The sequence below is a fragment of the Scyliorhinus canicula genome, chromosome 2, assembly GCF_902713615.1.
Source record: "Scyliorhinus canicula chromosome 2, sScyCan1.1, whole genome shotgun sequence".
NCBI classification, from domain to species: domain Eukaryota; kingdom Metazoa; phylum Chordata; class Chondrichthyes; order Carcharhiniformes; family Scyliorhinidae; genus Scyliorhinus; species Scyliorhinus canicula.
This window is the reverse complement of record NC_052147.1, coordinates 90,276,854-90,300,049: the sequence shown is the minus strand read 5'-3', so window position 1 is coordinate 90,300,049 and position 23,196 is coordinate 90,276,854. Positions and strand designations below refer to the sequence as shown.

General features: G+C 49.7%; 1 protein-coding gene across 1 annotated transcript in view; it reads right to left on the bottom strand.

The window, feature by feature from the left end:
* LOC119956003 (serine/threonine-protein kinase PAK 4-like) overlaps positions 1–23,196 on the bottom strand; it is a 118,945-nt gene that overhangs the window by 89,358 nt on the left and 6,391 nt on the right. The window contains exon 2 of the mRNA XM_038782677.1: positions 3,547–3,786. Coding sequence (XP_038638605.1) covers positions 3,547–3,753 — 207 coding nt within the window. The 5' untranslated portion in view covers positions 3,754–3,786. The remainder of the gene's footprint in view (positions 1–3,546; positions 3,787–23,196) is intronic.

The window sequence follows — 23,196 nt, the reverse complement described above, 5'->3', positions numbered from 1 at the left end:
ATCCACCGGAAAAGACAGTGCACGAAGAGACATAGAAACATAGAAAATAGGAGCAGAAGGAGATCATTCGGCCCTTTGAGCCTACTCCGCCATTCATTATGATCATAGAATTTGCAGTGCAGAAGGAGGCCATTCGGCCCATCAAGTCTGCACTTAAGTCTGCTCTTAAAAGAGCACCCTACCCAAGGTCAACACCTCCACCTTATCCCCATAACCCAGTAACCCCACCCAACACTAAGGGCAATTTTGGACGCTAAGGGCAATTGATCATGGCCAATCCACCTAACCTGCACATCTTTGGACTGTGGGAGGAAACCGGAGCACCCGGAGGAAACCCGCGCACACACGGGGAGGATGTGCAGACTCCGCACAGACAGTGACCCAAGCCGGAATCGAACTTGAGACCCTGGAGCTGTGAAGCATTTGTGCTATCCACAATGCTACCGTGCTGCAATGATGATTGATCATCCAACTCAATAGCCTAATCCCACTTTCCCCCCCATATCCTTTGATCCCCTTCACCCTAAGTGTTATATCTATCTGCTTTTTGAAAACATGCAATGTTTTGGCCTCAGCTACTTCCTGAGTAACGAATTCCACAAGCTCACCACAGGGTGAAGAAATTACTCCTCATCTCTGCCCTAAAGGTCTACCCCGTATCCTCAGACTGTGACCCCTGGTTCTGGACACACCCGCCATCAGGAACATCCTTCCTGCATCTACCTTTAGAATTTTATAGGTTTCTATGAGATTCCCCCTCGTTCTTCTGAACTCCAGCGAATACAATCCTAACTGATTCAATCTCTCCTCATATATCAGTCCTGCCATCCCAAGGATCAGTCTGGAAAACCTTCGCTGCACTCCCTCTAGAGCAAGAACATCTTTCCTCAGATAAGGAGACACAATATTCCAGGTGTGGCCTCGCCAAGGGCCTATATAATTGCAGCAAGACATCACTGTTCCTGTACTCTAATCCTCTTGCTATGAATGCCACCATACCATTTGCCTTATTTACCGCCTGCTGTACCTGCATGCTTACCTTCTGAAATGAAATTAAATGAAAATCACTTATTGTCACAAGTAGGCTTCAAATGAAGTTACTGTGAAAAGCCCCTAGTCGCCACATTCCGGCGCCTGTTCAGGGAGGCTGTTACGGGAATTGAACCGTGCTGCAGGCCTGCCTTGGTCTGCTTTCAAAGCCAGCGATTTAGCCCTGTGCCAAACAACCCCTGTGACTGGTGTATGAGGATACCCCAGTCTCATTGCACAGTCCCCTCTCCTATTTTATGGCCATTCAGATAATAATCTGCCTTCTCGTTTTTGCTACCAAAGTGGATGACCTTGCATTTCTCCAAATTATACTGCACCTGCCATTCATTTGCCCACTCACTCAACTTGCCCAAATCATACTGTAGGATCTCTGCATCCTTCTCACAGCTCACTCTCCCACACAGCTTGGTGTCATCTGCAACTTTGAAGATATAACATTTTCTTCCCTCATCTAAATCATTAATATATATTGTGAATAGCTGGCGTGCTAGCACCGATCTCTGCGGTACCCCACGAGTCACTGCGTGCCAATTTGAAAAATACCCGTTAATTCCGACTCTTCCTGTCTGCCAACCAGTTTTCTATCCATCTCAATATAGTAATTTTACACACTAATCTCTTAGCTGGGGCTTCATCAAAAGCCTTCTGGAAGTCCAAATATACCACATCCATTGGCTCTCCATCAACTCTGCTAGTTACATCGTCAAAGAATTCCAATAAATTGGTCAAGCATTATTTCCCTTCGTAAACCCATGCTGACTCTGTCCAATCCTGCCACTATTTTCTAAGTGCTCTTCTACAAAATCTTTGATAATAAATTCTAGAATTTTCCCCACTACCGACGTCAGGCTGACTGGTCTATAATTGCTTGTTTTCTTTCTACCTCCCTTTTTAAATAATGGAGTTACATTACCTACCCTCCAATCTGTAGGAACTGTTTCAGAGTCTATAGAATTGTGGAATATGACCACCAATGCATCCACTATTTCTAGAGCCACTTCCTTCAATACTCTGGGATGTAGATTCTCAGGCCATGGGAATTTATCAGCCTTCAATCCCATCAATTTCCCCAACACCATTTCTCTACTAATCTCCTTCAGTTCCTCCCTCTCACTAAACCATGCGTTCCCCAACATTTCTGGTATCCGATTTGTGTCCTCATTTGTGAAGGCAGAACCAAAGTGTGTCTTTATTTGCTCAGCCATTTCTTTGTCCCCTATTATACAATCCCTCTGTTTCCCTGTGTGATCCGCTGGCCTCTGTTTACTCTGAGCCCCCTTCGCAGCCAGCTGAGCTTTTTGTTTCTGCTCGCCTCTTTCAATGTCCTTCCAAACAGTCAGCCTCCAGAGGTTATGGCCATCAGTGACTGTCTCCCAGTTGTGACAGTCAATGTCCGCCATCTTCTTATCTCTTTTCTGGGTGTCCTTGTAGTGGAGGTATGGACACCCAGGAGGTCATAGCCCAGTGACCAATGCACTGCACATAAGGTCTTGGAGTACACAACCGTCATCCATCCAATGAACGTATCCCAGCCAGCGCAGACATGTTGATTTAACAATGTGTGTCTGCTGATGGAATTAACATACTCCAAGACGACTGAGTTGGTGACCTTGTCCCATCAAGAGATGTTGAAGATAAGTTTGAATCAGCGAATAGGGAAATTGTTCTGACTTTTCTTCTGCCTGGCACATGTTGTCCAGGTCTCACTACTGTGAAGAAGTGCGCTGAGGACGCTTGTTTTTTTTTAAATTTAGGGTACCCAATTTATTTTTTCCAATTAAGGGGCAATTTAGCTTGATCAATCCACCTGCCCTGCACATTTTTTGGGTTGTGGGGGTGAAACCCACGCTAACACGGAGAGAATGTGCAAACTCCACATGGAGGACGTAGGCTTGGTTGACTCGCAATTTAGTGTTCTCAATCAGGCAGCTGTTGTTCCACACTCACTTGCTCAGCTTGGAACATGCAGACCCTTGCTCATTCACCCGTGCATACTGACAGGCATAAATACTCACATGCGCTCACACTCAAACTCATCATTAGAAAATGTAATAGTTTTAGGGCCGGCAAGAAACTTGGTTTCAATTCATGTTATATTATTATAGCGATTAGATTTAGCTTACCAAGGGTTAACCAACAGATGCAAAGTTTTTAAACCTCACAACTAGAATGTTAATTAGACAACAGTGGGATGCTGTTCACTGCTTTGCACAGCAGTTAAACCCTGGTGATGGAAGAGTTCCCTGAGGGGAATATCAGGCAGGCCTGGCATCCACTTTCACGTGTTACATGTTTTCAGACACGGTGGTTTATTTGGATTTTTCTCAGTAACCCGCTGTCCCTTCCCTTTAATTGTTTACCTGTTAGATTCCTCAACCTCAGTGCCCCTCAACCACACTATCCCTCAGTCCCTCATCATCCATGTCCTTCATCCTTCACCCTCATACTATTCCCTCACCTTCAGTGCCCCTTACCCCCAGTGCACACTGGCCTTACCTTTACTGGCGTGAGATCCACTGGTGTAACCCGGGATGGATCTACCAAGGGTTTGGGCCGTTTTACGCTCTCTGCCAATAGCCCGTGCCACTGCTGGGGCAAGCCAACAAATTTCTCGTCTTGTGGGTCAAAAGAGGTGTGGACCCTGTGCTGGAAGTCGAGAGGAGATGAAATCTCCAGTCGATGGGCTTTCCTCTTTTTCCACATATCGAACTGGTGGAGGGAGCTTCAAGGACGAATCTGTAACGCAAAGAGACTGAGGTTAGCTGCATATTGGGAGGAATGAACAAGCTGGGGCTGGGGAACTGCCAGCACATTACCAGGTGCTCACATTCTTTGGTCTGCCTGTCTCTGAAAGCAACCAATGGTAAACAAAAATGTGCAGCCACACCTCATAGAAAGCTGCAGCCAGCAGCATTACAAAGGGTGATTTTTAAAATTACAGACTATCCCACTGTCAGTATGTGGGTTCAGCACTGAACTGAACTGTTCTGAAGCTAGATTAGAGTGATGTGCCCTATAACGGCAGCGAGTGCATTTCCCACAAAAAAACATTCCCAGCCTCTTTCCAAAAATATTTTGTTTTCCAAAAGACACTTTATCATAAGGTTTGTAAAAGCAGGTGACAGAACAGTTCACACTTGTCATTACTGAAAGCGTACTCGCACTCAGTCAATCCAGTATGTGGCATTCTGAGGTGCTCACAACCCTTATAATTGGAGGTTACATTGACAATACACATTTCATGTCAAACATTCTCTGGTGCGTACAGTCCAAGGGGTATTACACAGGATTCAGTGACCTTTGGTGGGACCCTGTCTATGGCCCCCCCCTATTGGGTCTTTGCGGCAGCTGCCCCAAGCTTTGGTGCGCCCTGTCTTTTCCCAAGTTGATGATCCTCCAACAGCAGTTGATATTTATCGGTGTAGGCCCCTGGGAACAGGCCATAGAGAGCAGAATCCCGTCTAACGGAGTTGCTCGGTACGCAACTTGACTAAAACCACGGCATCTCTTTCCAGACCTGTTTTGCAAGGGCAGGTTGCAGAGGAGGTTGGCTACAGTCTCTTTCCCCAGTGCAGCTGCCTCGAGGGCAGCATACAGAGCCTGGAGGAAGGATCGGGCAGCGAGAGCCCTCTCACCACCAGCCAAGCCACATCCTGGTGCTTGTTGGAAAGTTCTGGTAATGGAGCATTCTGCCAAATTACTTTGGCAGTCTGCTCAAAGAATCCTCCGACAGGATCCAAGATCTTTTCCTGAAGGGCCTCGAGGGTGTTAGGTGCAGACGGCTCCTGTGGTGAATGAGATTCACACGGTATTATAGTTACCAATGTCACTCTGTTCCAAGTATATACACGTATCAATATTGTACGTGCAGTTGCACTACCTGACCACCAGGGGGAGTAGCTCTGGGAGTACTCGAGAGTTTGTACTGGGCTCCCCCCTTGGCTCCGCCCAGAACTCCTCCCCCTGGAGCTGCTGTATAAAGATCCGTGCCAGAGTCAGCCAGCCAGTTCACCGAAAGTTCAACGGCTAACAGGCTGGCTCTGTTGTAAGTATATTAAAACCGCTATTCTAATCCTACAAGCACGTGTCCGTAGAATTGATGGTTCCATCAGCTCCCTGATGGGCTTGTGATTAAAAATGTTTTCATGCACAAATTAATCCAAATGGCATGGGTCCAATTAAATGGGGGATTCTGCAGTAACGTGACCAGACCTATCCTCCCAACACTGGGACAGATAGTATTTCAGCTCACGGTGGCACTTGATGTGTGCACATCAAGGGTGCGATCTACCAGCCATGCAGCACCCGAAAAGCAGCGGGCCGCAGTGCAACGTGGCTGGTAACTGCTGGCCGACCCCACTCCCGGGATCTACCCAGCTCGCCACGCCTCGCAAAATCTAACGTAATCTTGTGAGACGTTATGGTGTGAAGCCCCCCCATTGTGGGCGGGATCACTTTTTAGCAAATCTGCACATTAGAGCAAGATAGTTAGTCTCACTCTAATATGCAGTTCCCTAAGGTAAGCACGGTGTTGGTATATATCACCTTTGCCTTGGAGATCTCAGGCAAGCGCTATTCAGTCCTGATCCCAACTAATGGGGATCTGAAGGAACTGCACTTGTGGGGGTCTCCCAGGGGATTGGAGGCCCCGAGGTGCTAGCTCTCTGTGCAGGGTGGCACCCTGCCACTGCTGGTGTCAACCTGGCCCTGCAAGCCTGGCACCCTGGTAGTGACATCTGCAGTCCAAAGGCGTGCAGGTTAGGTGGATTGGCTATGATGAATTGCCCTTAGTGACCAAAATGGCTAGGGGGGGTTATTGGGTTACGGGAATGAGGTGAAAGTGAGGGCTTAAGTGGGTTGGTGCAGACTCGATGGGCTGAATGGCCTCCTTCTGCACTGTATGTTCTATCTTCTTGTTCTATGTTGGTACTGCCAGGGTGCCCAAGTGGCACTGGCAGAGACACTGACAGGCTGGCTGTGCCAAGCTGGCATTTTTGCGCGGTGGTGATAGGGCCCAAGGGTATCTTGTGCACATGGGGTGGGGAGGGACAAGGACCCCCATAATGGCGAGTTGGGGCTTTGGGGGAGTTTGGGGTTCGTGTCCGGGGATCAAGAGATTGGGAAGCCATTTTTTAAATTTTGGCGAGTGGGGCTCCTCAGTGCAGGAAACAGGTCTGAGTACAGCCTCGGCCGCGCATTCCCTGCTGAGGCCCCATATCTAACCGGAGTCACGTGAGATGCATTGTGTTTCTCGGCGCTGCGAGTCCATAGTTTCCATTTGTTTCAATCGCACCCGAAGAGTTGTCACATAGCTTCATGCAGCCGCACTGATCTGGCCAGCAAGATGAGAGCCATGCCACATATGCTTTTCCCTTCTTTCTGCAGAGATTTATAGATAGACATTTTCCATCTCCAGATAAAGTGGAAGATGGACCGGTGACCACCCTGGCATAAGAGCAGGCTATGGGTCAGACCTGCATCACGGAGAGCAACACAGAGAGTGTCTTGCTACTGATGACCAGGTTCTTAACTGCAATGGAGAGGGAGTATCCAGCTTTGCCATAGCTACTCGCTCCTTCCAGTTTTTGGCACACACCCCGGCCCCTCAAAACTGTATCCCAAACACCTACAGTTAGTCCGAGCTGACAGTGAAGGGAACAAAGGGTCAGTTCACAGAAAACACAACCTCCCTCTTGGTATGGTTTACTTTGGCTCCCAAGGCCTGTTTACACTGGTCACAGATGCTCATCAGTCTGACCACTGGCAGTGGATCTGAGAAGGAAATGGCGACATCATCCAGAGACAGGGAAGCTTTGGCCTGAGGGCCTTTGTTGCCTGGGATCATCACCCTTCATCTGCCTGCATCCTACCTGACAGACTCAGCGAGAGGTTCCACCCAGAAACAAGAAGGGGTGAGAGGGCAGCCCTGCCTGACTCCCTATTTATCGGAACGCTTTCCAGTTCTCAAGCATTAATTGAAACTGCGCGACTGATGTTTCTGTGGAGCAGAAGCATTCAATTGTGCACTCCCTCCCCAAATCGTATTTTGGTGTTTTGGAAAGCACACCCATCATGGAGGTGTGTGATGCCTGTCAAAGGCCTCCTGGTCCAAGCTGATTAGATCCACCTTCATGTCCTTTATGTAGGTGATTGTACCCCTGAGTGGAGCAAGTCTATCAGAGATGTTACTGCTGGGTACAGCGCAGGTCTGATCAGAGTGGATCAGCATCTCCAGGGTAGACTTGACCCGATTGGCTCTGTGAACTTGTACATAATTTTGTAGTTCACATGACGTAGTGAAATGGCTCACCAATTTCTCGTTTGTTCCCTCTTCCCCTTATGCTTGTACCTGAGGGTGACGATGCTTTTCTTCATGGATTCTGGAATGTTACTGCCCAGAATAATGCTCTCATACACTTCCAGTATGTCAGGGGCAAATCCAGACCCAAAACATTGGCCAGTAAACCATTACTTCCACAGGTTTTGCTTGTCTTGAAAGGCCTGACGCAGTGGTCAGAATTTTTTTTTCCCCTTTCTGAGGGGTCTTTTTGAGATTTTCTCAAGGGCTCTTTATTCATTTTGTTTTTAATTTTCAGGGGCTCTTTAGATTAAGATTTCATGTTAGCAACCGAACTGTACTCGGAGCAGGAATTTGCAAATTTGTTCTGGGTCGCCATTAAAGGATATTAAACAAACAAGACACTCGGTTCTGGGCAGGTAGCCAACAACAATTAAACAGTTTTCCTTCATTCACCGCCAACCATTCTCCACCTCCCCAACCCATTATCCTCCTTCAGTCACTCATATTAAAGCAAACACAAACTCTGGAAGGTTGGGCTTTTCTAGATCAACTGGACTCCCAGCTTTTTCTACGCGGCAAAACGTTTTTAAAATTCCAGCCAAAGAAATCTTGTATATAGACAGGCACTTCTAGAGCAGAAACATTTCAAGAAAAATCTAAGGGGAACAGAAAAAATTGGACCCCCCCCCCCCCCCCCCCACAATATTTTTTCTCCTTCTACCTCAGATTTCTGTACCTTAAACGTTACTCCCAAAATTATTTATCAGACAAATAATTTATCGGAGAGAAAGCCATTGGAAATGATTGAATCTTTTTTTCTTTTTGTCTGGCCCAGGAGGAGGGTTTAAAAGGAAAAAGATTGTTTAAAAGGCATTGGGATCGAGATTATATACATACATGAAATAAGCCGTAAGTGAGCAACATTGCATGTTTTCCACAATCCCTCTCTCTCACCCTGAAACGCATCCTTCTTTCCCAATCCTCTCTCCTTCCTCAGTGTCACGCTCTCCTCTTCCCGTCTCTCTCACATTCACACACTCCCTCCCTCTTCCTGTCTAATAATAATAATCTTTATTAGTTTCACAAATAGACTTACATAGGGCCGATTTAGCTCAGATGGGCTGGTTTAGCTCAGTGGGCTGGACAGCTGGTTTGTGATGCAGAACCTGCCAGCTGCGCAGGTTCAATTCCTGTACCGGCTTACCCGAACAGGCACCGGAATGTGGTGCTTTTCACAGTAACTTCATACTTGTGATAATAAAAGATTATTATTATTAAGTTACTGTGAAAATCCCCTATTCGCCACATTCCAGCGCCTGTTCGGGTACACAGAGGGAGAATTCAGAATGTCCAAATTACTCAACAGCACATCTTTCGGAACTTGTGGAAGGAAATGTGAGCATCCGGCGGAACCCCACACAGATATACAACCTCCGACTCGTTTGCAACCCCCTCTCTCCCGTCCCCACCCTCTCTCTCTCACTCCCTTCTCTCTCTCACTGCCTCTCCATTCTCCCTGCCTTCCGATCGCTCCCCCTACTCCCTCTCTCCCATCCCTCATCCCCCTCCCTGTCCTCTAAACCTCCTCAACTCACACTGAAAAGCCTCCTTGTTCTCCCAATCCCTTTCATTTTTCAGTTTCTATCTCTTCCTTCCCTCTCTCTCACACACTCTCCCTCCAGCTCCCCATTTCAATCTACCCCCTCTCTCCCTCCTCCTCGCTGCCACTCTCTCCTGTCCCCTCCCTCCCATCTCCTCCCCCCCTCTCTCCCTCCCTTTCCCTCTTCTTCTGCTTGCTTTTCTCCCTCTTTCTCCTTTCACTCCTTTTCTCACCCTCCTGCCTCCCTCCCTCTCCCTTCTACCCTTCCTCTCTAGTCTGCCCTCCCTCACTCTCTCCCCCTTCTACCCTTCCCTCCTTCTCAGTCCCACTCTCCGCCTCCTTCTCCCTCCTGCATCCATACCACTCCCGCTCCCATAGACCCCTTCCTACCCTCTCCCTCTGTCTTTCACTCCCTCCCCTCCATTCCTCCCCCACCCTCCTCCTTATCCTCCCTCGCTAACTCCCTCGCCCCTCTATCTCTCAGCCTTTTGCCTCTGACCCAGGATCTCCCTACCCCTAGCCACTTCTCTCCAAACCCCTCTCTCCAACACTCTTCTCTTCCCTCCTCCCTCTCTATGTTTCCCTCCACCTCTCCGTCCCTCTCCCTGCCCCTGATTTCCTCCATCTCTCGCTCTCCCTTTGTGTCTCCATCCCTCTCTGCCTCTCTCTGAAAGGCCGCCTACTTCCCCAATAACCTCTTCTTCCTCGGTGTCATTGTCTCTCTCACACTTTCTCTCACACACACATTCTCCCTCTTTCTACCTACCCTCTCTCTCTCCCACCCTTCACTCTCTCCTTCCTCTTTCCCTCTTTCCTCCCTATTTCCTTTCCCTTTCCCTCATCCTCTCCTCCCTCCCTCTTTCTCTTCTCCCTCCCTCAATCATCATTGCTGCCTCCCTCCCTTCCCTCACTCCCTCCCTGTCCCTCACTCCATCCCGCTCCCACTCATTCGCATCCTCTGCTTCTTCTCACTCCCTCCTCTCTCATCCCTCCCTTCCATCACCCCTCCTTCTCTCTCTCCCTCTCCTTCTCCCTCACTCTCTTCTCTTCCCTCTCGCTCCATCCCTCGCTCCGCTTCCCTCTCCCCACTCGCTACTTTCCCTACCGCCTCCTCCTCCCTCTTTATCCCTTCTCCTTCTCACCCTTTCTTCCTCTCTCGCTCCCTCTCTCCACCTCCCCCTTCCCACTCTCCCCCTCCACTCACCCTGTCCCACTCTCCTTCCCTCCATCTTTCCTCACCCACTCTCTCGAGCTCCCTGCTCTCAACCACTTGCTCTCCGTCCTTTCTCCCCGCCCTTCGTTTCCTCTCTCCCTCTTCCCTCTTCCCACCTGTCCCTCTTCCCATACCTCCCCTTGAGACCCTCCCCCTCTACCCTTCCTTTTCCTACCCTCTCACCCATTCTCCCATCCCTCATGCCCCCACCCCCTCCTGTCCTCTCTTCTGCCTCCCTCTAGTCCGTCTTCCCCCTCCTTCTCCTGTCCCCCTCTTCCCCCTCCCTCCAGTCCCTCTTTGCCCTCCTGCCAGTCCCCCTCTTCCCCCTCCCTGTCCTGCCCTCTCTTCCCCTCTTTCTCCTGTCCTCTTCTGCCCCTTCCCTCTCCTGCCCCCTCTTCATCTCTCTCTCCTGTCCTCCCTCTTACCCTACCTTGCCTGTTCCTCTCTTCCCATCTCCCTCTCCTGTCCCCCCACCCCTCCCTTTCCTGTCCCCCTCTTCCCCATCCCTCTCCTGTCCATCTCTCCCTATTTCCCTCTCTTGCCCCCTCCCCCTTTCCCTCTCCTGCCCCCCTTAGAATAGAGCACAGAACAGTACAGCACAGAACAGGCCCTTCGGCCCTCAATGTTGTGCCGAGCCATGATCACCCTACTCAAACCCACGTATCCACCCTATACCCGTAACCCAACAACCCCCCCCTTAACCTTACTTTTTAGGACACTACGGGCAATTTAGCATAGCCAATCCACCTAACCCGCACATCTTTGGACCTTTGGATCTTCTCCCTCCCTCTCCTGTCCCTGTCTCCCCATCTCCCTCTCCATCGTCCTCCCCCCTCTCTCTTCTGCCCCGCTCTCCCCACTTCCTCTCATGTCCCTCTCTTCCCTGCCTCCCTCTCCTCCGCCCCCCCCCCCCCCCCCCCCCCCCCCCCCCCCCCCCCCCCCCCCCCCCCCCCCCCCACACACATCCCTATCTCCCACGATAGCATAACCAAGCCACCTTTTCCCCTAAGGTTATTGATCACAGAGCTCTCTTTGTGCACTTTTTGAAGGGGAATTGTCAGCACATTTCATCCTGCTCCCTGGGACAGAATCTGGATTGAAAAATGACCCTGGACGTCTCTGAAACAAAAAGCAGGGTTTTCTGGTTCTTCAGCTTTTTGATGTCAACCCCCAGCAACTAAGCTGGAGCAGACTCTGCATGGTCTTTGAATTTTCTCTCTTTCATCTTCTGAGCTGCTTTGAGGATGAAGAACCTCTTGATGTTCACCTTGATTGCTTCCCACCTGTGCGTCAGGAACTCAAAGATGGATTTTCCGGTTTGTCAACCTTCATAATTCCTTTTGAGTTCCTTAATGTTTTCTAAGGTCAATAATTTCACACTCAGATGTCATGTCCTCCTGCCATCCATCTGGTCTTCCTGTCGGTGACGTTTGGCCAGTAGGAGGCAGTGTTCAGAAAAGAAAACAGGCTTCACATCGGCAGATCTGATGGTGGACACTTGGGGCATCAACAGGAAGCCTATTCTGGAACGGACAGACCCATCAGAGCTCGACCAGGGGTATCTGCGCAGTGCAGGGTTGCAGATGTTATCACAAAGCTTGGCATCTTTTATCACTTCCTGCGGTTGGCCTAGTGGCATTGACGATGAAGTTGAAGTCACCATAGAAAGCATCCTATCAGGCTGCATCACAGCCTGGGGTTTGGCAACTGCTCGGCCCAGGACCGCAAGGAACTTCAGAGAGTCGTGAATACCGCCCAGTCCATCACACAAACCTACCTCCCATCCATTGACTCCATCTACACCTCCCGCTGCCTGGGGAAAGCGGGCAGCATAATCAAAGGTCTCTCCCACCTGGCTTACTCACTTTTCCAACTCCTTCCATCGGGCAGGAGGTACAGAAGTCTGAGAACACGCACGAACAGACTCAAAAACAGCTTCTTCCCCACTGTCACCAGACTCCTAAATGACCCTCTTATTGACTGACCTCATTAACACTACACCCTGTATGCTTCATCCAATGCCAATGCTTATATAGTACATTGTATATCTTGTGTTGCCCTATTATGTATTTTCTTTTATTCCCTTTTCTTCCCATGTACTGAATGATCTGTTGAGCTGCTTGCAGAAAAATACTTTTCACTGTACCTCGGTACACGTGACAATAAACAAATCCAATCCAATCCAATTAGAATGACCAGCCTGGGCATTGCCAGCTGCAGCGAGAGTTGCTACTGTATGGTTAGCCACTTGTTGGGTTTTTTCGAGCCAAGGTATCAACGTTGATAACCAGAGTGTCTTTGACACATTACGGACTGAATTCTCCGCCCCGCCCCGCCGGTGGGATACTCCGTTATGCCGGCTTTCCCATTGTGGGGCAGCCCCACGCCGTCGGGAAACCCCCGGGCTGCCGGCAAAACGGAGCATCCCACCGGCGGAGAATCCAGCCCTACCTGTGCGATGCGCAGGCAACGGCACACCACCTCCTTCACTTCAGAAATGGCGACGTTGTCTCCCTGAGGTAGGTACCTAGGCCAGAGCAATGTGAACATTTCCTTTTGGTCAGATCGATGGCCTGTGGGACCACGATTGTGATCACTGCCTGCGGGTGCTCACACTCTTTTTTTCAAATTTAGAGTACCCAATTCATTTTTTCCAATTAGGGGCAATTTAGCATGGCCTATCCACCTATCCTGCACATCTTTGGGTTGTGAGGGCAAAACCCACGTAAACACAGGGAGAATGTGCAAACTCCACACGGACAGTGACCCAGAGCCAGGATCGAACCTGGGACCTCGGCGCCGTGAGGCAGCAGTGTTAAAGACTGCGCCACCGTGCTGCCCTCTCATGCCCAAACAGCAGGTCAGCTTTGTACTTGGCGAGTTACCCCAAGATCGAAATACATTGCGTAGTAGACTTCATGCTATTCATATGAATGGAGAGTGCCTATACCCATTTAAACTATGTATTGTCTATGCTGGGACTAGGGTGAGAGAGGGTGATCAGGAAGGATGTTACCATAGCTTGGGCTTGATTGAACCATTTCCAAAAGCTGCAGGTATGCAAGAGCCAGCATCTGACCCTCGGTGGTATGCATTCACCTTTTGTGACGATGTGCGTGTCCACCTGTGGGGTGTGTTGGCCACGAACAGCTGGCTTACAGGAGACAATCGTGAATCTTGTCCAATGACACACAGATTGAGTAGTCACAGTCAGCTCCTTGAACCCTGCGAGTTTGCAAACCGACCGGGTGTCTGTATTGCCCACCACCTTCCCACGGCCAATCAGAGACCAAACGGACTCTTCACTGCCCAATTGGTTGAATCTTGACTGTCAATCAAACAGCTTTTCTTCCCATCTCATAAAACAAAGGAACAGGTGGCCATTCAGCCCCTCGAACCTGGTCCTTTATTCAATTTGATCATTGGCTAATCTGTGACCTACCTTTGTCACTTGCCCCTTTCTAACACTGGTTAACAGAAATTTATCAATCGCAGGCTAAAAATTAATAACTGATCTAACATTGATTACCACTTGCAGAAAAGAGTTCCAAACTTCTACCTCTTGTTATTTCATAGATTTCATAGATTTTACAGTGCAGAAGGAGGCCATTCGGCCCATCGAGTCTGCACCGGCTCTTGGAAAAAGCACCCTACTCAAGGTCAACACTTCCACCCCATTCCCATAACCCAGTAACCCCACCCAACACTAAGGGCAATTTTGGACACTAAGGGCAATTTATCATGGCCAATCCACCTAACCTGCACATCTTTGGACTGTGGGAGGAAACCGGAGCACCCGGAGGAAACCCACGCACACACGGGGAGGATGTGCAGACTCCGCACAGACAGCGACCCAAGCCGGAATCGAACCTGGGACCCTGGAGCTGTGAAGCGATTGTGCTATCCACAATGCTACCGTGCTGCTGAAGTGTTCCCTAATTTCACTCCTTGAAGATCTGACTCTATTTTTAAGACTATGGGCGGGATTCTTCGGCCGCATTCAATTGTTTTTTTTAAATAAACAATTTTATTGAGGTAGTTTTTGGCTTTACAAACAGTTACAGACATCATCAGAAAGAAAGCAAAAAAGGCAAAAATGTGCAAACATCCACGTACTTTCAATACTTCCATCGTAACATATTGCACAAGCCCGCTCCTCTCCCACCGGTACTACCCGCCATATTTTCCCTCCTACTCTACTCTACCCCCCCTCCCCCCCTCACTCACGCTGACGCTCACTCTCCCGCAAAGAAGTCAATAAATGGTTGCCACCTCCTGGCGAACCCCTGTACAGATCCCCTCAAGGCGAACTTAATTTTTTCCATACCCAGGAAACTCGACATGTTCGCAAGCCACCACTCAGTCTTCGGGGGCTTTGAGTCCCTCCACGCCAATAGTATTCGTCGCCGGGCTATCAGGGAGGCAAAGGCCAAAACATCGGCCTCTTTCTCCCCCTGGACCCCCGGGTCTTCCGAAACCCCAAAAATTGCCACCCCTGGACTCATCACCACCCTTGTTTTTAGCACCCGGGACATGACCCCCGCAAAACCCTCCCAGTACCCCCTCAACTTAGGGCATGCCCAAAACATGTGAACGTGGTTCGCTGGTCCTCCCGCGCACCTAGCGTATTTGTCCTCTATCCCGAAGAATTTGCTCATCCGAGCCACTGTCATATGGGCCCGGTGAACGACCTTAAATTGGATCAGCCCGAGCCTAGCACATGTCGCGGTCGAATTTACCCTACTCAGGGCCTCTGCCCACAGCCCATCCTCCATTTCCCCGCCTAGCTCCTCCTCCCATTTAAGTTTCAGTTCCTCTGTCTGGGACCCTTCCTCCCTCATGAGCACCTTATAAATACCCGAGACTCTACCCTCCCCTTCTTCCCTCCTAGAGACTATTCTGTCTAGGATCCCCATTGGCGGGAGGCGTGGGAAAGATGGGACCTGTCTACGAACAAAGTCCCGCAACTGTAGGTATCTAAAGTCATTTCCCCTTACCAACCCAAATTTCTCCTCCAAGCTCCTCAAACTCGCAAAGCTCCCTTCCAGGAACATATCACCCACACTTCCCGCCCCCGCCCGCCGCCATACTCGGAACCCCCCATCCATACTCCCGGGGGCAAACCGATGGTTGTCGCAGATTGGCGCCCAGACAGACGCCCCCATCTCCCCTACATGCCTCCTCCACTGGCCCCATATCCGCAGGGTCGCCACCACTAACGGGCTGGTGGTGTACTTGGCCGACGGCAGCGGTAGAGGAGCCGTGACCAGGGCTGCCAAGCTGGAGCCCCTGCACGAAGCCGCCTCCACCCGCTCCCAAATAGACCCCGTACCCACCATCCACTTCCTTATCATAGCGATGTTGGCCGCCCAGTAATAATTAGTCAGACTTGGCAAAGCCAGCCCTCCCTCGCTGCGGTTCCTCTCCAACATCGCCGCCTTCACCCGCGGGGATTTTCCCGCCCAGACAAAGCTCATGATCATCCCATTAACTCTTTTGAAGAAGGACTGTGGGATAAAGATCGGAGGCACTGAAAAATAAACAGAAATCGAGGGAGGATTGTCATCTTTACAGTCTGCACCCTCCCTGCCAACGACAGCGGGAGTGCATCCCATCTCCGAAACTCTCCCTTCATTTGCTCCACCACCCTGGCCAAATTTAACTTATGCAGCCTGCCCCAGTCTCGTGCCACCTGGATTCCCAAATACCGGAAATTTTCCTCAACCAGCCTAAACGGTAGCCCTCTCAATCTGTTCTCCTGGCCCCTTGCCTGGACCACAAACATTTCACTCTTGACCGTATTTAATTTGTATCCTGAGAACTGGCCGAACTTCCTCAGCATTCCCAGTATACTTCCCATCCCGGCCACTGGGTCCGACACGTACAGGAGCAGGTCGTCTGCATAAAGAGAGACCCTATGTTCAACCCCGCCCCTCACCATCCCCTTTCATCCCTCTGCGGCTCTCAGCGCAATCGCCAGCGGCTCTATGGCCAGCGCAAACAGCAGCGGGGAGAGCGGGCAGCCCTGTCTGGTCCCTCGGTACAACCTAAAGTACACCGACACTTCTCTGTTGGTCCTGACGCTGACCCTCGGGGCCTGATATAATAATTTGATCCAATCCACCAATCCCTCCCCGAACCCAAACCGTCCGAGCACCTCCCACAGATAGTCCCACTCCACCTGGTCAAAGGCCTTCTCGGCGTCCATTGCCACCACTACCTCCACCTCCCTACCCACTGGGGGCATCATTATCACATTAAGTAATCTTCTCAGGTTGGCTGCCAGCTGCCTACCTTTCATGAACCCAGTTTGATCCTCCCCAATCACCTCCGGTACGCAGTCCTCCATTCTAACCGCCAGTACCTTTGCCAGGAGCTTGGTGTCTACATTAATCAGGGAGATTGGCCTGTAGGATCCGCACGCCTCCGGGTCTTTACCCCGCTTCAATATCAGTGATATAGTGGCTTGTGACATTGTCGGCGGCAGGGTCCCTCTGTCCCTTGCCTCATTGAAAACCCTCGCCAAGACCGGGCGGCCGCATTCAATTGTGTTCCACGTGTCACCAGTGCTAGCCCCTCTACAGTCGCTGAATCGGTCCAAGTTCGGCACCAGTTTTGCTGTCTTGAAAGTCCACAAATCCTGCCCTGACATCAACACTTAGTCTGAGGAACGGAGAATCTAGCCCCACGGGTTTCAATTTGAATGAATAGTCTCCAAGGACGAATTTTATTAGATGCCTCTGGAAACCAATATAATGTCCACAGACATTTCCCGCATTCACAATTTCAAAAAATTACATCAGGTTAATTAGGCCTGACATGATACCTGTTACAATGTCTCCAATATTGTGTTTTGATTAATGAATGAAAGTGTTCAAAGACAATGAAAATTATAAGCACCCAATTTCTTTTAATGACAGTGTCATCTTTCTCCTGGTTCTTCTTTCGCAGCAGGACCTTTATCTTTAATTCCTGAAGACTACTGGACAATCCACTTATGATGGCCAACCACGATGCCACCCACAGTTATATCAACCAGCATGTGGCTTCCTACGCATTCACTCAATGAAGGGCTCATTTTCTGTGTATTTATAAAGTGCATTTATTATATCAGGCGGTGCACTGGATTAGGATTAGTGTCTGTAAACATCTCCCTTCCATTAGGGACAAGTGACTCATCTTCACAGTCTGAACTCTTAGAGAAAGTCAAGAAAGATCCAACCCACTTCCTGCTGGCTCATACACCAGCCAAATAAACTTCAACAAAAGGCAAGTCAAGTGACTCACACTGACTGTGTTTCTGTATCCTGTACAGGTAGATTGGACATTGTTGAGGGAGTATGACTGGCACACCCTCCACTGGTACACCTGGGAAAGGTTACCAGCAGGCTCCATTCAGAGCTGGGCCCCAGAGGTCGGGTTTTGTGTAATAATGGTTTGATCTATATCCTTAAGTCTCACTCTTTGCTCCAGACTGCTCATCCTGTCCTGTCTGATAGTCTTCAGTCTCCTCCATGTTCAGCCCTGTGATACTCGGCCTTTCCAAAAACCCTCTACTGCACTATGACCTTCAACCTTTCCCCTAACCCTGTTTGGCACTGTGATCCTCAGCCCTTTGCCAATCCTTTTTGCACTGTGAATTTCTGCTCATTCCCTTTCTTGCACTGTGACGCTCAGTCCTACCCCTGATTCTGGTCGCAATTTAACCAAATGGAAACAATGCCCCACAGCAAGCACATTTAGCCCGCTTGTCTCACCCTCCATATGGCACCTTAAACATTCATTCTGTCTGCCACTGATTCCCATTAGCAGCAGTGTGTGCCACGTACAAGATACACTACAGCAAATTGGCAAGGCTCCTTCGACAACACCTTCCAAATCCACAACCTCCATTACCCAACAGGACAAGGGCAGCAGATGGTAGGGACCATTAAGTAGGTGATGTACCGTCAATTACCACGAGACGAGAATGGTGAAACAATCGAGGCTTTATTGCACAAGGTGTTGTGCCTCCTGCACCTGGAACCAGAATGGGAGCAGCGCAAGAGAGCATACACTTTTATACAGCGCCTGCTGGGCGGAGCCAGCAAGCTGGGATTTACTGTCGTACCTGTAATATACGGGCAGTGCCATAATACATACAATATAACACTAGTGGTGTCTACCACAGTAGGGACCACAGAACTCCTAAAGCCAGGAAAGCTATAGTGAGGAAGGTGACCCACATGGCCAGAGAGCCTGAAAGAAGGCAGGTTATTAAGCCTGGAAAGGAAAAGGTTAAGGACTTGTCTGCAGTATGGTTGGCAGAAACTTTCCTTCCAGTATTAAATAGAGACAACTCCTGAGCAGATAGGAGGGGGATACCTCCCCTAGTCAAAATGTCACCACAGAGGGTAGTTGGAGCTACACCTTCACTTGAGGGTAGTGGTGTTCCAAAGGACAAGGAACATGTTAGAACATAGAACATAGAACAGTACAGCACAGAACAGGCCCTTCGGCCCTCGATGTTGTACCGAGCAATGATCACCCTACTTAAACCCACGTAACCCGTAACCCAACAATCCCCCCCATTAACCTTACACTACGGGCAATTTAGCATGGCCAATCCACCTAACCCGCACATCTTTGGAGTGTGGGAGGAAACCGGAGCACCCGGAGGAAACCCACGCACACACGGGGAGGACGTGCAGACTCCACACAGACAGTGACCCAGCCGGGAATCGAACCTGGGACCCTGGAGCTGTGAAGCATTGATGCTAACCACCATGCTACCGTGAGGCCCCACTAGTTAGGAAGGCACCCCCTCCAAAGCCAAAGGACCTGGCCAGAAGCCAGTGATTGATTTCACTGACCACTTTATGCCAAATTTAAATATGGAGCAGAAAGGTTCCAAATTGACCCAGAAAGAATGGGGTGTTGCCTCACCCAGTTGATAAGCCATCTGCAGGTACAGCAAGAGCTGACTATCCCCCAGAGGGCAGTAGTGTCCCAAAAGACACCGAACCTATCAGCCAACTGTCAGCAGAGAGAGTGCAACCAGATTGGGCCCCAAGCTCCCCTGCCATTATGCAGAATTGCAAGAGGATGGGACAGAGTTAGCCACCCATTAATGATCCATAACTTCCCCCCACCAGGCTACGGTACTATAACCATATCTGATATGAAGGCAGGAGAGTGCTCTGCCAGAAGGCCATCTTCCTGTCATCCTGGTCCAGAAAGACTGGCCCAAGTTGCTGTGCCAACACAAAGCAGCTAACAACAGGAGGTGGAATTCCCGAGTTGGACCTGTGCTGGAGCCAAACTCTGAACCGGAATTCTCTGAAGAGGCCAAGGTCCCTTTGAACACCTCACTCAGTGACTCCTCAGCCAAATCCACAGTTCCCAGGTCTGAACTGAACCCCCAGGTTACCCAAGTGAACAAGTAGGAGCTAAGCTGGAGGAGAGCAGATCAGCCCTTTGATTCCAGGGTCCGGCACCCACAGGATGAGATGTCCAGTGTTCCCCTGCGGATCGCCCAGAGCAGCTTAACCATCACTCACCCCCGAGTGCTAACCACCCGGTAAAACCCCCCAGATCTTTTTGACTATACTCGGTCACCCCACTCCCAAACAGAAGGAAGTCAGAACACTAATAGGCTTTCCCAAAACTCAGGACTGGGCCTTGTCCTGAGCTTAAATCGCTAAACCATAAAACGTAGCAGGGAACCACCCTGCTGGGTGTGTGTCCGATGTGCCTGTATGAATGAGAGAGTGCCTGTAAAATTCAGCACTTCCTATTCTTCCTTCCCTAAGATCACATTAAAAAATAATGAAATGAAATGGAATTTATTTCATGGAAACTTGGCTTATCCCTGTCCGGACTGTGCCATACAACCTGATGCTTCCCAATACACCGGACGGTCTGCATGGCATCATCGGGCAAAGCAAAGAGTGGAGGGGCTCTGCCTTCTCATCAACTCCTTCTGGTGCTTGGCTGTGGTGACCCTGGTGAACTACTGCTCCCCGGACCTGGAATACCTGACTATGAAGAGCCGCGGGAGTTCACTTCTGCCATCATCACGGTGGTCTACATCCCACCCCAGGCAGAAGCCGAGAAGGCGCTTGATGAATTGTACACCGCTATAAATAATAGTGAAACAGAATACCCAGAGGCCTTCCTCATCGTGGCCATGGACTTCAACCAGGCCGGCCTCAAGAGTGTACTGCCAAAATTCCACCAACACATTTCCCGCCACACCAGGGGCGGCAACATCCTTGACCACTGCTACACAAACATCAAGGGCACCTACCGATCCATCCCCCGACTGCACTTCGGAAAATCGGACCATAAAACACTGCTCCTTCTCCCGGCACACAAGCAGGAGAATCCAGTTAAGAAGGTAGTGCAATGCTGGTCCGAGGCAACAGAAGAGCTACTATGTGACTGCTTGGAGTCAGTGGAGTCGAGGTGGAGATGATTGACAGCTTCAAATTCCTAGGTGTGCACATCACCAACAATCTGGTCCAAATTTAAGAACTCAGGGCCAATCTAATAGAGTATGCCACCACCATCACAGACTTCATCAGTAAGAGTGTAGAAGATTGCGTGCCAAAGAAGGTACTATGTACGTTCCCCAACCGGAAAACATGGTTTAATTGAGAGATTCACACCCTACTGAAGGTCATGCCTAAGGCGTTCAAGACAGGCAACCCTGACCTATACAAGAAATCCAGGCACGACGTCCGCAAAGCCATCAGGGTTGCCAAGAGACAATAACAGACTAAGCTGGAGTCACAGACCTGCGACACAGATGTTCGACAGTTGTGGCAAGGCAAGGCTTAAACACCATAATGGGCTACAAAGTGAAGCCGAGCAGTATCTCCGGCAGCAGCGCACCCCCTGCCTGATGAACTCAATGCATCTGTGCTCATTTCCAGCAGGAAACCATCAAACTGCCACAGCAGCCTCGGACACACCCATACCTACCATCACAGCTTCCGAAGTCAGATCAGCCTTCTTGAAAGTGAACCCTCAGAAAGCAAGGCAGTCCCTGGTCATGCACTCAAATCCTACGCGGACCAACTGGTGGGTGTGTTTGCGAACATCTTCAACCTCCCCCTATTCCTTTCTGAGGTTCCCGCTTGCTTCAAGAAGACCACCATCATACCGGTGCCAAAGAAGAACCAAGCAACATGCCTCAATGACTACTGTCTGGTGGCCTTAATATCTATCATTATGAAGTGCTTCAAGTGGTTATTCATGAGACACATCAACTCCATATTCCCAGAATTCCTTGATCCGCTGCAATTCACATACCGCCACCGTGGCCCTACACGTAGCTCTAGAGCATCTCGACAACAAGGACTCCGACGTCAGACTCCTATTCATTGAGTACAGCTCCTCCTTCAACACCAAAATCCCAGCCAAGCTGACAACAAAACTCCAAAACCTCTCCGCCCTCTGCAACCAGATCCTCGATATTCATAGAATCATATAATTTACAATGCAGAAAGAGGCCATTCGGTCTATCGAGTCTGCACCTGCCCTTGGAAAGAGCACCCTCCTAAGCCCATACCTCCACCCTATCTCCACACCTCCACCCTATCCCTGTAACCCCACCTAACCTTTGTTGGGCACTAAGGGCAATTTAGCAAAGCCAATCCACCTGACCTGCACATCTTTGGACTGTGGGAGGAAACCGGAGCACCCGGAGGAAACCCACGCAGACATTGGGAGAACGTGCAGACTCCGCACAGACAGTGACCCAGTGGGGAATTGAACTTGGTATCCTGGAGCTGTGAAGCAACTGTGCTAACCACTATGCTACCGTGCTGACCCATAGACTACAATCAGTAAGTATAAACAACAACACCCCCTCCACGATAATCCTCAATACCAGGGCTCTACAACAGGGGTTTTCAAAGGGGTTGTCAGAAGGGTGGCGGAGGCAGGATCGAATTGCTGCTCGTTACGCCTATTAGCCGGGAATGCAGAGTTTCTCCACAACAGCATTCAGAAACCTGCAGGGAAAATCCTACCTAAAACCTCATTTCAATCCTCTCCTTAAACAATTACAATGAGGACAGATTTGACAGTTAGGAATTCTAGCTTATTGCACCAGATGCATGTTTATCAATTTTGCCCCTTTAATTATTTTAAAGAAGTTCCGTGCACTGTATTGGTTTCGGGGACATAGGAGCTGATAGACGTACATTTATCAGGAAAATCATGCTAGAGTGAATGCAACTCAGGGAAAGTGACCGTGTATCATCCACTGTTGGTGAGAACAGAACGGGGCTTCACAGCTTAAAATCCTTCCCTAATTTGTGCTCAGCATTTCTGTCTGGAGATGTGATAAAGCCGGACGCTGATCAGTGAAGGGTGTTTAAAGTGCATTTGATTAACCGACCAAATCATAAAAGCACGGGAGGCAACTTCTGTACTGAAGGGCAGGATTGGCAAGATCATAAATATGTAGTTAACAGATTTATTTGTCTATGGAGTCACCAATTCTGACTAAATGAGCGATGTGTGAAATTGCACATGGAGGCAAATTTATACGGTCCTATCCAAAATTTTGTTCTAAATGCTGAATACGATTGACCATTGGAACTGTTTAGAAAGATCTGCAAATGGGACTCAGACTGTTTTGTGATTCTGCACTTGTTTTAAATCCCTTCACACCACTGACCACAAAAACTGTCATCCCTGTCTCTCTCTATTTTAATTAAATGCCTGCCCATTTGTGCTGAGTTCACATGTCTGTGAAGGCAGATGTATTCAATCGCACAACTCAGCCAGCGAATATAACTCTCAGCGGTTTCAACACTTGGAATATGGAAGACACCATGGGCGCAATTCTCCAACGCCGGGTGGGAGAATCGCAGGGGCGCTGGGCGAGTCCCAACACGCTGCCCCGGAACCCGCACGCGATTCTCCCACCCCACCCCCCCAAACCGGCGTGCCGAGATTTACGGCTGGCCGCTCGGAGAATCACCGCTCGCCGTTTGTAACAAGCGAGCGGCGATTCTCCGGCCCAAATTCTTCGGGGCC